General features: G+C 39.3%; 1 protein-coding gene across 5 annotated transcripts in view; it reads right to left on the reverse strand.

The window, feature by feature from the left end:
* Positions 1–1,984: 1,984 nt before the first annotated feature.
* The window catches only part of TGFBR1 (transforming growth factor beta receptor 1), a 74,210-nt gene continuing 61,090 nt past the window's right edge, over positions 1,985–15,104 (reverse strand). For all 5 annotated transcript variants that reach the window (XM_073332551.2, XM_073332548.2, XM_073332549.2 and 2 more), the window contains 3 exons: positions 12,623–12,747; positions 10,395–10,525; positions 1,985–6,633 (listed from right to left, as the gene is read on the reverse strand). In XM_073332551.2, coding sequence (XP_073188652.1) covers positions 6,508–6,633; positions 10,395–10,525; positions 12,623–12,747 — 382 coding nt within the window. In that variant the 3' untranslated portion in view covers positions 1,985–6,507. The remainder of the gene's footprint in view (positions 6,634–10,394; positions 10,526–12,622; positions 12,748–15,104) is intronic.

The following is a 15,104-nucleotide window of genomic DNA, read 5'->3' on the forward strand; positions in this document are numbered from 1 at the left end:
TGCCCCTGACAATTTTGAGCCACGGCATTCTATCCCAGAATCCATGTGGACAAAAAGAGGCAAGTGTAAACTCACCTGTAACTTTATGCTCCAGCCTCCCCCCCAAAAAGTTCTCACTGTTGTACTTTGAGTCCTGTTTGCATGGTTGTGTTCATTAAAAGTTCGTATATAATAAGGGATTTTACCGCGGTGTGGCGAGAGGACTCATGAGTGGCGGCGCGTGGGGGGCTTCACGAGGTGGTACCAGGGACTCCTACAGGCCCTGCTCGCAGTGTGACACCAAGGCAGCTGTGCCACGTGCAGAGGAACCCAGACGGGAGCAGCTGCTGCCCTGGGTGGTTTCCCTCCACTCAAGGCTCTCGAGGGTGGGGCTATAAGAAATAAGGAGGGGATTTGGCACACTGCTGCGTAGGGGTGGTGAGGTCATACCTGAGGAATGTGGCGTTTTGCGTGCAGAATCTTCCCTGAAGATGATGCTGAAAATGACTGCTCATCACTGAGGAGCGCTGGGCGGAGTGCGGCAAGCCCCCTGGTCCCGCTCCATCAGAGCACTGGGTGAAGAGCAGAAAACCCACAGTCCTGCTCCCCCAGCCAGAGCACCGGGCAAAGAGCAGCAAGCCCTCAGCCCTGCTCCCCCGGCTGGAGCACGGCAAACCCTGGATAAAAGCAGCCTGCGGGCTGTAGTTTGCCCACCCCTGATGTAGAGGGTGCATGTGTGAGCTGAATGGACACTGCTAATGAAAAAAATGTGATCAAAGGCTCAAGAGGTACATGCACAGCTGAAGTTGAGTAGCGTCCCTATCAGTACTCCAAGAACCTAACAATACTCAGGAAAGGGACTGGATATTTATATTGATCAAGAATATTAATTGTTAGAATTATGAAAGTTTAGAAGCAATATTAAACCTTGTGCTTTGGGCATAATTTCTAAAGCAAATTTCTAAAGATCAGGATGAGACCTCTGCAGGAAGGAGATTATCCTACATCAACCAACTCCAGGCTATGCCTTCCTCTGAAGTATCTGGTTCATGCCACTGTCAGGATTCTAAACTAGATGATTTGGGTGTGATCCTGTATGACAATCACCATGTTTCCATCCTGACAAGAGAAGTCACTTGAGTTTGGGTGGTAGTTTGAATTTGAGAAAGTGAGAAAAATTTCACAGCTGAGGGGCAGAAATATAAGAGAAGTTCTTAGTTATAAAATTGGGGTGAGAAAAAAATTACAGAGTAGAATGGATTAATATGCTGTGGGGGTGGAGGCCTAGAGGCATACTTAGTTGGCTATCCAGCCTCCTAGTGTTTTGGCATGTATTTTGAATAAAATTCTCCCTCCCCCAAGCTTTTCTCCTGTGGTTGCATCTATGTTCCATCTCTCCAATGTGGAATATTTGTTTATAAAATGGGTTTTGTAAAGCAACAATCCATTAGAACATCCTCAATTAAGTTAAGTATTACAGTTTGGGAACCAGTGTATGTAATACTTATTTGCTTCCCAGGGAAGTTTAATCCCTATTTGTAGTGCTTGCAGTAAGCCAAGCAGTCCATTTTACTTTAGGAGTGTGGTAGACCTTCTACTAGTGAGCGAACAGCCTGGCCAATTTCTTCACTATTTCTTGGACATAGTGGAGAGTGGCAGCCTCCCACTCAGCCACTCATCTGCAGCAGACAGAGAAGCAGGGGGCATACTCTTAACTTTTATCAGTGATATAAGATACTTACGGTCAGTTATGATGGTGGAGGTTCAGGAACCCCCTCATTTCGCTTATGCCACAGTGGGGAGTGGTTGACACAAACATTTGCAAGCCACCTCTGCCACTATTATACCAGCAGAGATTTGCCCTACAGAAGGCAAATCCCCACCTCCCCACTTTACACCACTTACCAGGCATAAAGTGACCATAGTAGATCAGAGCATCTGCTCTCTGTAACTATTGTCTTTTGGAGAAAAAGTGGAAACGTTATGTATATATAAGACAGCTCACTTATCTACTTTGAAAAAAGTAATTTATTTTCATTGCTTTAATCTTTCTACCGTAGTGTTAGCACTTAACATAAGCATCACTCTTCTACTTTCCTATTTACAATCCATTGTACTGTATACTCTACCAATACAATACATCATTTTCAGAAATGTAAGGGGAAATGCACAATTTTGTAAGGTTTTAAAAAAAAAATGACAAACTCATCTGTACAGAATTCTCAAGTTTACCACGCAAAACGCAGAATTTATACAAAGCATTATTCTACACAGCTCTGGAAGGGCAGATGCTACATTGACAAAGCAGCAACAAACTTACAGAAATATAATAAAATACAGAAAATAAAGAGTGCGTATTTTGGGCATGAGAAACAATATAGTTAGTACCACTGAAGTTGTAAATTTAGCAATACCCATATTTTCTAGAAACATGTAATTGAAAACTTGGAGAATGTTGTGAAAAATATTAAACATTATATACACAATGAGGTAAATGTACCTTGGTCTTTTAAGAGGTAATTTAAGTTTAAAGCAACCGACATTGAAACTTCTCTTTTACATGTATGATAATTTCAACCCCTCGTTATCATTTCAATGGCACAGTATAAACAAGGAGCTAACAAAAAGAGAAGATTTCATGGCACTGAAACTCACAATTATTTTGTAAAAAAAATAAAATAAAAAAATAGCCTCTTACTTCACTCGATAGCTTAAAGTCCTCACAGAATCAATCCCAATGTCATTATCCCTATATACAAAGTCCGCATTAGGATTACAAGTGAAAGTAGTTTAATTTGGGGGAGAAAAAGAGTGCGAGTGCTGAACAGACAGCTTCTAAAACGTCCCAGAATTCCAGCTTTCAAGGTTGGAGGGTCCCTGCAGAATTCCAGTATCCCAAAAGGGACTTTTGAGTCTTTTCAGTACCAGTCTGTTTCCAACAATCTTCCTTATGTTTGTCCACAGCAGTCTGGCCACGTCTGTAATCTGAAGTGAGGCTTTAGTGCTACTAAAATGTCTATTTAATAAAATGCATGAACCTTGAAGAAATGTATGTATAGTGTATGTATATTTACAACAAACATTTGCATCAGTATTTCTTATATCAAATTGTTTTGGTATACCTTCAAGATGATATAAAATTAGTATTTTGAATGCGAAAATATTTTGGTCCCCCTGGATGTCTCAAAGCAAAACTGGTGATTTACAAGATTAGTTTAAAAAATATTAATGTGTGCCTGTGTGCACATATATGATTTTTACACAGGTAACATAAAAAGCTGCATGTAATATCCAGACACACCCATTCAATAAAGGCGTTCAGATTATATAATGGAAAAACACAAGAACAAAGCTTAAACTATTTGTGATGTCATCTGAACCCAAGGTACACAAAGGCTTCTTCACAATTTTTCTGTTGTGCATTTTATGATATTCACATATGTTTGTCCTCAAAATAATCTTCATTAAAATTGGACAATATATCAATCCACCTTTTTGCAAATTTCTACTACAAAGTGTTGAAAAATTCAGAGGACAAATTTAGAAAAAATTGCAGCTTTCAAAAGAAAGCTATGGCTAGTAGGTGGGGAAGACAACACTATCTATATATCTCAGCGTGCGGCTGACTGGAGCAATTTGCCTGCTGCAATCCTGTGGATCTGGCTCTAGTTCTTTTAGATTGATAGTACTGTATTTTTTAACACACAGAAGTGTGTAGTATTTTCTAAAATCATAGCTGTGAAATATATCCATTTCACTGCTATTGTAAAGGTCAGATAAAATATGATTTCACTAAAAATAAACCCTAAAATCACCTATCAAATCCCAAAATACAGATTACAGAATACAAAGTTATGGAGACACCTGGTGGGTACTCCATAGTTAACTATGCATCTAAAATGTGACAAATACCTTTCTCTCTAAAATAGGGAGCCAAATAGTGTGAAATATCACCCAGGATTAGAAAATTCAGAGGGTGTAAGAACTATGCAAGTTTTTACTTCGTTTCTCCTCAATTTTTTTAAATGGAAAGTTTTTGAAATTTGGTTCTGGCTCTAATTTTTCCCATGGTTGTCTTACTTTGTATTGTTGACCAATCACATATCTGCAAAAAACCTGCTAAAGAGGTGGATGCTGAATAAATCAGACGCAATGGATAGTTTGTTTTTTAAATACTGTATTTAGGGTTATTTTTAACTGTTCAGGTTATAACTGGAAGTTGATGTGCCGTGCACCTAAACTTGATTGATGGAGTCTGAGTGCACACAGACATGACTGATTAGGCATACAAACCTCACTGATTATGGCCAAGTTTACACAAATTTGATTGATGGGGCTGAGGACATGCCAGCCTGATTGGTTGGATGGGGCAGGCATATGCAAGCTTCAAATTTGCGTGTGCTCAGATCCAATCAATCATTCTCCACCAGGAGCTTCACTTTTCTGCCAGATTTTATAATATAGCAGAATAGGGGATTTGCGCTCAGTAGCTCATAAAATATTCAGTCAGCAGTTGCACTTCTATCCCTACACCGGAGGTCTACAATCCTCATTTCATTTAAGTTTTACCCCCCCCACCCCGTTAAGCATTATGATATTAAGAAACAAAAAACTAAAACACTTAGGGTTGCTATACATTGCACAATTCAGAGCAGACATCTCAGAAAGCAAGGCAATTAAACCTGTTACTACAACTAGCATATATTGCAGAGCAAGCAACACAACTGTACATGAAATTCTAACATCCCTTCTCCAAACTACCTTTTCGCCACATAGCTACTTGTACTGGTGAAAAATTACCTAAGCAGATATATGAAGGTTTAAAGGGGAACAGAGTTAAAATTGCAGTGTGTTGTGTATGATTAAGGTGTGTTAAAGTGACTGAGAGATGACTTAGGGGGTGAGAGGGGTTGTGCATATAGCAATCCTTTGTGTGCGCGCACGCACATGCATTGGCGAAGTCAACAATAGGCAAACGCCTGCTACCCAAGCAGATATTTGTAACTGTTAAAAACTTAGTTTCATGACAAAGATTATTCTCTTGATTTCTCCCCCACCCCCCATGTGGGTAACAATTTTAAGAGACAAAAGTAGTGATACAATCTGTATCTTAAAAGTTGGTTAAAATCCTGTGAAAAGATATACCTGTTGGAGATTTGAAGGTTGAGTAAATCTGTGCATATTTTTTCAGGGTTCTAATGACAACACAAACTATCTTTGCTCTTGTAGCTATAACAAGGGCACCAGACCCTTCTGGTGTGTGTATCCAAAGTCTTGCAGCTCACCACTTTGTGTATGTCACATCCACACAGTATATGCATGTATAATTTGAGAGCGGCTTTTAACTTCCTAATAAAACAAGCCCAAATATAACAGTTAATCATCTCTAAAGTTAATTCTTGTTTTTGCAAATAATACTGTTCAAGAAGAAAAAGGAAAGACTTTGAGGAACTGAAAAGTAAATCTCTCAAGTAAATGACATCAAAGAGTAAAACTTCTTTCCTTTTATCTTAAAAACTTTTAGTCCTCGCTAGTTTTCTTAGACAAGAGTATGACAGACATTTTAAGAGTGCCACTTCATTAAAAAAATTCTTCTTAGATATAATAATTAGAACTTATTATATGTGATGCACAGTTCTAGAACATAACACTGAATTAACTAACTTGCACACCATTTAAATTCTTACAGTGGTTTAAGAATCAGATCTTGGCAAAAAAAGGTATTCCAAGAATGATGCAGCTACATGCCAAATAGAGAGTTAATTAGGTCATTAAGCAAAGGAATAATTCCATTTTTGAACTCAGTTTTGAAACCACAAGTACCATAAACTTTGTATGTTCCTATTGATTTGCATTAGAAAGACCCAGAAGTGGCACTTACTGGTATAGTACAATCTATGTTGAAGGCAATGCAATGTTCTGAATAAGTGAAAGCACAGTAACAGTATACAAAATATAGTTGCATAAATTATGTTCCCCACAAGTGAATGAGGTCATTTTTGTAAAACAAGGTAGGTGTCCAACAGATGCAAACTTAAGAGCTAGAAAGTTATACTGCAATAATACATTCAAAACCTGAATCAGAGAAAAAATTTGCAGTGGTTCAGAATACTCAGTTGTACCAACCACAAATCAAATCACTTAAGAACCCTCAATGCACTGTATACAATTTAGTGAACAAGCTCCAAAACCTTAAAATGATCTTCATGTCTTCAACACAGTTAATGAAAAGTTAAGACCGGTAATCAACTTTTAAAATAGAGTTACAGGTTAATAAAAATAAAGCTAGACTATATGTTTCGTAAGTGTCCTGGGAAAGAGGTGTTTATAGTGCACAAAAAAGACCCAAACACAACTGTTTACCATGTTCACAGAAATCCCGGGGCTAACAATGAATGTTCCTATAAAGTATCAAAAGGCAGCAATATCCTTCTGTTCCCTCAGTGAGGTAGAGCTATTAACCTTCTGAACATGCCACCCAGGTTCAGACATGGATCTTTAAAGCGCTCGTCAGTAGTAAATCCAGGATTACATTTTTATGCCCTCTTGTTGGCTGAGCTGTGATAATGTTTTCTTAATGCGTAAAGCTGTTAACCTAGCTGCTCCATTGGCATACCAACATTCACGCATAATTTTGGCCATTACTCGTAACGCCTGTAAAAAACAAACAAAAAAGAAAAGAAAAAAGGTCTATACATTTCTCTATCCCTGAATAATCATCCTTATTGTGCCTTCGACTCTTATAATTCACATTTCTGAAATTTGTGTCATTGGGGCCACTGTGATATGCAAAAAAAATCTGGTGTGGTGGGAAATCCAGATTCTCATTTTGTTTAAGAAAAAGAAAAGGTCCCTAAAAAAGGACTGAGGCGAACTGTAATACACTCATTGCAGTGCCCCTATCAGGCTCATACGCAGAATAATAAAATATTTATGAAAAATTAGCTTGCCTGGAAACTGTTCTCTCAAGTTCTGTATTAGATATGTACTTCTGGTGTTTTGTGCCTCCAGTTGGAAAAAACCTTATAAGTTACCTAGAACTGTCATGTGAGACTATATTGTGCTGCATGCTATTGGAAGAATAATTAATACCTTCTTTCAATTATCAGTTTAGGAGGTCTCCATAATTCAACTCAAGGGGGAAAGTTATTCATGCTCTTTGCTTAACAATGTTCAAGAACTACTGCAGACATTTTATCCTTCCAAAGAAAAAAAGTCACCCATTTTTTAAGATCAAAACTGAATAAAATTAACCCTACAAGGGGATGGTAGTTTAAGTTCTATAAAAACAGTAATGTTATAAAGTCAAATACAAATTTGAACCTTAGCCAAGACCTATGACAAATGAAAATGAGTCTGTAAAGGGTTGAAACTGCAGTACTAAATAAATAAAAAAGCTGGTCCTTGGAGGGAAAGTTAGCAACAATCCTTATCCCAAGTAGTACAAAAACTCCTGAATCATTGTTCCCGGTGTGTGATTTAAGTCAGAATGCCATGACACCAAGGTGATGGATGGCCAGAAATACCAAACATAGAAAGATTCCGTTCAAGTAAGAAATGATTACTTACCTGTATAGTCACTATGGTTCTTTGAGATGCGTTGCACATACATTCTACTTTATGTGTGCATGAACCCAATGCACTCAAGCCAGCGACTTTTGGTCAGCAGTATCCGTTGGGGGGAAGCACATGCACCCTGAGTGTCCTCATGCCTCCAACCACAGCCTCCAAGTAATAGCCACAAGCAGTGAGAAAGAACGGAGGGGGTGTCAGGACACTTCTGCCCTTTGTGTCCTCAGTTGAAGGCATGAGGACACTCAGAGCACATGTTCTGTCCCAATGGGTACTGCTGACCAAAAATGTCTCCCACTTGAGTGCACATACCTGAAGTGGAATGCATATACACAACTCCTCTTCAAGAATCCTAGATATTCTAGCTATACAACCAATATACTCTAGAGGGCATATGGAAGTGGAGAATATGTAGAAATGAAAGGCTTGAAGGGACCTCAAGAAGTCACCAAGTCCAGCTCCCTGTGCTGCAGCAGAACCAAGTAACCCTAGTCCATCCCCGACAGGTGTTTATCCAACCTGTCTTAAAAGCCTCCAAATGTGGGAATTCCACAGCCTGCATTGGAAACTCATTCCAGAGCTTAGCTACCGTTATAGTTGGAAATTTTTTCATAACATTTAACCTAAATCTCCCTTGCCACAGGTCTATTTTCTATGCCAATCTACAAAGGAGGCAAAATGTGCTAATGCTCAGTGTCTGTATTACTAGACAGAAAATATCGTAACGGCATTATATAACTCCATGGTACACCCACACCTTGAGCGCAGTGTACCGTTCTGGATGCCCCATCTCAAAACAGATATATTAGAATTGCAAAAGGCAACAAAAAATGATCAGGGGTATGGAAAAGCTTCCATATGAGGAAAGATTAAGGGAGACTGGGACCGTTCATCTTAGAAAAAAAGAGGAGTAAGGGGAGATACAATAGAGACGTATAAAATCCTGAATGGTGTAGAGGAAGTGAATAACGAAGTTTTATTTATCCTTTCACATAACACAACTAGGGATCGCGCAACAAAAGCAGCAGCAGGTTTAAAACCAACATAAGGAAGTACTTCACGCAATGCAGTCAACCTGTGAACTTGTTGCAAGTGGAAGGCCAAAGCAATAATGGATTCAAAAAAGAATTACATTAAATTCATGGAGGATAGGTCCATCAATGGCTATTAGCCCAGATGGTCAAGAACACAAACCCATACTCTGGGTGTCCCTAAACCTCCGACTGCCAGAAGCTGGGACTGGACGACAGGGGATTGATTACTCAGTAATTGCCTTGTTCTGTTCTTTCTTTGAAGCTAGCATTGACCATTGTTGGAAGATAGAATACTGGGGCGAGATGGAACATTAGTCTGACCCAGTATGGCCATTCTTATGTTCTTACTAATAATGTAATAGTTTTGAATTGTAGGAGGTAGAGTACTCAAGCTAGAGCTTTAAAATATAGTCTGAAAAATAATCTTTTATACAAGTGATACACTTAGATTACACAGATCTAAGTAGCAGACTTAAAAAAACCATGGTATTGCTTCTAAGCTTTTTACCCCTCTGTGCCAATCTCAGTTCACTCCAATCAATATAATATTTTGTATAATTTAATTTGTAGTATACCAAATTTAAAATTTGGGGCCACTTAAAATAATTGTTTTAATATCAGACTTTTGCATCAGCACTAAGTAAATGTTCAACAGTTGAGTAGGAGACAAGGATGCTTTAAGCTTCCAGGAAGGCATGACATTTTAAATTAATGTCACTCAACACCTACTGAGATGAACAGGGTTAGCTAAATACCCTCAGACTTTGGGCTTGTCTACACAGGCACACTCAGGAAAATTAAGATTAATTAACTAAAGGTGTAAAGTTAAAGCACATTGAACTGGAGTAGATAATCTCATTCAGATGTAAACTGTCCTTCATTCACTTTATCCTACCTAAGACCTGGTCTACACTTAAAATTTAGGTCGACATAGCTATGGCACTATCGGGTGTGAAAAACCCTAGTGCAGTACTTCTGCTGACCTAACCCCCAGTGTAATTGCACCTAGATCGACAGAAGAATGCTTCTATCAACTTAGCTACTGTCGCTTTAGGAGGCTGTGTTCCTACAGCAACAGAGAAACCCCTTTCATTGTGACAGGCTGGATCTGCGCTAGGCCTTAGCTATACCACTATAATCCCCACAGTGTAGACATGGCCTTAGTGTACAGAAGGCTCTAGTGCCTCCCTGCATTTTTGCCACCATGTCACTGGTGTGAATCTGTTTACATTAGGACAGTGTAACAGAACAGACCCACAGAATGGAAATGCATGATTTCCATTGTATTATATTCAGGTTTTATACCTTGCAGACTGCAAATCAAGTACAATCAGTACAGATTTTTTTCATTCCTTGGTTAATATTCTGGTCACTTGCCAGACATTTATATGATCCTGCAACAGTAGATAAAAACTGTCCTCTGGAACATCTGTTATTCAGTTTGTTGTATTTCATTACTTCTAATTAAAAATATATTTGTTGATCTGCAGTGAGGTTTCCTGGATAATTTTGTGTTTTGTCATTTATAGTCACACATTAATTTCACGGACAAGTAACTTTAGCCACTGTTCATGGGAAGGGCTCTGATAATTCTTTTGTCAAACTAGCCAGTCTTGGTAAGAGAGTTTTAAATTTTTGTGCATAACCACATCCATTGACCAGCATCATGCAGTAAATTCATAATTATCACAAAGCCATTAAAGTTCTCTCAGAGGCACATAGACAAAAAACTGATTTAAATACTTAAAATATAAAAGCTGCAGTTTTCTTGAATTTATTTTAGTTTTTTGCACATTTAGTAATACTCACCTCACAACTTTGCCATCTGTTTGGAATATTAGGTCTCAGTTTCTGCTCACAAACAACTTTCCTCATTTCTTCAACTGAAGGATCTGAAGGGACTAGGTCATAGTATGGTAACTGGTAGTCTTCATGTATTCCTGTAGTTTTGTTGAAAGTATTTAGCATTTCTTTTGTTTTACACCAGAATTACAGATTTTTTGTTAACTCATTCTCAAGGGGTTGGGTTTTTTGGGGGGGGTCGGGGGGTGGGGGGACTGATATTACTAAATACTTATTTTATACAGTTCTTTAAATAAGCAGATTTAAAATCTCTTTACAAAAAGGAAATAAATATCATCCAATTTCACCAATGAAGTGATTGACCAAGCTCACACAACTTTCAATTTAGTGCTTTGTAACTTTTTAGTAAAACGTTTACAGGCTTGTGGAAATTGTGTCTTCCTGACTTTGAACAGAAATTGGTTGTTTCATCAGCAATGAAACAAATTAAAGATATTCATAAAAGCTTTTAAAAAAACAGCTTAATTTATATCCTATCTTTTCATTCTGTATATTACCACACGTATTTACAAATAAGTGAAACAAAGCACAAACAACTAATAATACAGGTTGCAATTTACATGGGACAACATGAACAAAATGCAAATTCCATTGCAAGTATCTTTGCCCATTTTCTTCATTTCTATTTTAAAGTTTAAAAGTGATTCTTTAAAGAGTATGACTGATGCTGTTCTAGGCTTAAATTGAAAATGTGAATCCCAATACAAGAGCAACTATAACCACCCTCCAATACTGGGAGAGTTTTCCATATTGCACTTTAAATACTTAGGAATAAGCTTTAGTACTGTGTGAGAAAGAGCAGATGTATACTTCCCATTACTGATAGACTCCTAAACTTTAAGACCAGAAGGGACCATCAAAATCATCTAGTCAGACCCTCCTGCTCAATGCAGGCCACAGAACCTCACCCACTCCTGCAATGGGCTCATAACCTCTGGCTGAGTTACTGAAGTACTCAAAATTTGATTGGAAGATTTCAAGTTAGAGAATCCACTAGTTCAAACTAGCAAGTGACACGTGCCCCATGCTGTAGAGGAAATCAGATTCCCCCTTGCCCCCAGGTCTTGGTCAGTCTGACCTGGAGGAAAATGACAGTTGGACCCTGAGCACATGGACAAGACCCACCAGCCAGACACCTGGAAGAGAATTCTCTGTAGTAACTCAGAGCTCTCCCCATTTAGGGTCCCATCCGCAGCTGTTGGAGATATCTGGGAACAGCAGATTGCTTAAACTGGCATATGGCCAATCTCATCATACCACCCCCATCATAAACTTATCAAGCTCAGTCCTGAAACAAGTTAGATTTTTTGCACCCCCTACTCCCCATGGGAAACTGTTCTAAAACTCCATTCCTCTGATGGTTAGAAACCCTAGTCTAATTTCAAGCCTAAATTTGTTGATGGCAACTTTATATCCATTTGTTCTTGTGCCAATATTGGCCCGTAACTGAAATAAGCCCTCTCCCTCTCCGGTGTTTATCCCTCCAACGTTTGTATCTAAAGCAATCCTATCTCCCCTCAGCCTTCGTTTTATTAGCCAAGCTTAAGTCAAGTCTCCTCTCATATGGCAGGTTTCTCCATTCATCTAATCTTCCTAGTAGCCTCTCTCTGCACCTGTTATAATTTGAATTCATCTTCCTTAAAGATGGGAGACCAGAGCTGCACACAGTGCTCCAGAGGAGATCTCATCAGGGCCTTTTACAACTATAAAAACACTTCTGTCTCTTCCCAAGATGATCTGTGACAGAAAAATTGAGTTTTAAACTAGATATCTGAACACTGACTGCACTGGTAAGGATATGCGCAGGTAGTCCCGCACTTTCAAGGGCGCCAACTTTGCCCTTTTTCTATATGACTTTTGGGACAAATTCTGCTCTGGTATAAGAAGCAATTTCAAGAGGAGTTTCACTTACTCCAGGGCAGGGTTTGGCCATACATTTACAGATCAGCCCTAGTTAAGAAACTTGAGAAATGCTCACTATTTGACACTAGTTGATTGAAGCAAAAGATAAAATGGTTTTAAAAGCTAAGTATAAACCATGGAAAGTATGCTAAATTATGTAGTATAACAAAATATGATTGTGGAAAATAGGTATGTAAAGCTGTTCAGATTCTGCAAAACAATCAGTACAAAAACTTATAATTTAATATGCTCAATTTAGGATTGTCACGTACCACCAATTGAACATCGTCGTGCTATTTCCCAGAACACTAATCCCATCGCATAGATGTCAGCTCGCTTGAATGACTCAAAATGTTTCATATTTATAGAATCATCTAGGACCTCAGGAGCCATGTATCTATGAAAAATAAAAGAACCAAAATATCTTTTTCACATAAAATGCATACAGCACTAAGCTTTCAGTATTTCTTCAGCTCCAGCACATTGAACGAATCGGCTTAACATAAATCAATAAATTAAGAAAATTCTGACGTACTACATTAAGAGTAGAATTTCCAAAGTCACTGCATGTTGGCCTAAATCTGATTACATTAAAGTCAGTGGTAAAACGCCTAGTGAATTAGTCAACAGAAGCAATTAGGCCAATTCAGAGTGCTTTTCAATATCCCACCCTTTGTTGCACACCAATCTGCATGGCCTTGGTACAATGAAAAGCAGTTCAGTTACTTCCAGGTGTTTAACTTGTGACCCTTGACCTTGTGTCTGTGGTCTTCAACTGTTAAGATTAATTATTTGATTACAAATTGAAACTATGTTCAGTAGCTTTATTCCAGCAGGTGAAAAGAGGCAAGAAGCAAAGCAGGCTCTGAGCTACTGCCATTTATAGGAAGGGGAAAGGATAGCAAGACAGAAAGCTGGAGCCACAGAATCTTCACAAGGGGAGGGCAAGCAAGCAACACAGTGGCTGCAATTTCCAGGAGACACTCAGAGACACGAGTAGTGGCAGCAGTAGATGATCTGGGGGAGAAGATAATTAGCTTTGAGGAAGGAGGCAGGTTGAAGGACAAAAAGGAGTAATTTTGCATTTGGGGCATTCCTAAAGATCATGGGGAAGAAGGGAGAAACATGGGAGTTAGAATGTGTTGCTAGACATGCTGGAGGCAAGAGATGCTAAAACCCTGTGGGCTGTATTGGAGGGAGGCATGGCTGGGGACTGCTAGAGAATGGAAAAAAGTTACTAGCCATACAGTAACTGGTTCTTCGAGATGTTGTGGCCAGCATGGATCAACTGTAGGTTCACATGTGCCTCAGATGCAAGATCTGATTTTTTTGCATACTGGTGTTCATTGGGGCCACATGAGGGTATACAGAGCAGAATGCAAGGGAAGATCAGGGCCAATCTGAAGCCCATAGTAGCAGAGGACTCTAAAAAGAGGGGATGGAGGTTGGATCATAGGAGCCACACTGATAGGTCAGAGAACCACACTTATAGGTACAGTATATGCCAGTGTCGATCCTCCTCAAGTTGACTTGCAAGGAGTAGCCCCTCAGGATGGCGGGAATGAGGAATATCAGTGCTAATAGTACTGCTATTAGCTAATAGCGCTAATGCTTTCCAATACTTGCCGTCTATTCTGGCAGCTAAATCCAACACAATGCTTGACAAAGGGTAATGGGGTACTCCATGTCACCTCCTTAGAGATCTCAAATGGACGTTTTTTAAAGTGGAAGAGGATAATTGCTTGAGATCTGGTGAAGTGCCTTGATGAGCAGTGGGAAAGGTACACTAGCCAAATAGTAACACCAAGATACACTGAGTTATCCATTTCAATATCCTTTGTGGGGACATTGGCTTAACCTTTAGAACACCCAGCTACGGCTATAAATAGCCAGGACAAGAGCCTGGACGATTTGGCCCTGTCAACATGAAGCAAAGTCCTAAGTGCATTTACTGTACTTTTTCTCCCTGTGCCAAGTGCATCTTTGGAAAAGAGACAAGCAGGTTGACTGACTGGTTTAGATAAACACACCATGTTAGGAATGAACTTTGGACATTATCTCAGCACCACCTTTTCTCTGTGGAACACAGTATGTAGGGTTTGGCCATAAGTGCCTGAAACTCATTCACTCTCCTGGCTGAAGTAATGGCCATCAACAAGATGGTTTTCAGAGTGAGGTGGTGCAGGAAGCAGCCTGAGAGATTCTAAAGGAAACACCAGGAGTCTCAAAAGGTACTAGATCAGTGGTTCTCAAACTTTTGTTCTGGTGACCCCTTTCACATAGCAATCCTCTGCATGCGACCCCCCCTTATAAATTAAAAAGACTTTTTTATATATTTAACACCATTATAAATGCTGGAGACAAAGCAGGGTTTGGGGTGGAGGCTGACAGCTCACGACCCCCCCATGTAATAACCTCGTGACCCCCTGAGGGGTCCCAACCCCCAGTTTGAGAACCCCTGTCCTAGATCAAGGTCCCAGACAAAAGTAGGTTCTTCTGACCAGTGGGTAAGTATATACCATGGAATGAGAAAGGAGAGCACAATGGTACAGGTATCTGACAATGTGAAACTGTACAAGGTACACTGTAACAGAGCTGAATGAGAGGCATCTCTGTTTTAAGTGCAGTAAGTAGTAGAGGATCTGAGGTGACCAGGTCCGGACAATACTAGGCTGCCCATAAAATACAGAATCGCTTCAACTTGGATGAGTAAGTTCTTCTTGAGAATGTTTTCCTTCTCTGAATCAGGATTTT

This window comes from Lepidochelys kempii, chromosome 2, assembly GCF_965140285.1.
Source record: "Lepidochelys kempii isolate rLepKem1 chromosome 2, rLepKem1.hap1, whole genome shotgun sequence".
Lineage (NCBI taxonomy): Eukaryota > Metazoa > Chordata > Testudines > Cheloniidae > Lepidochelys > Lepidochelys kempii.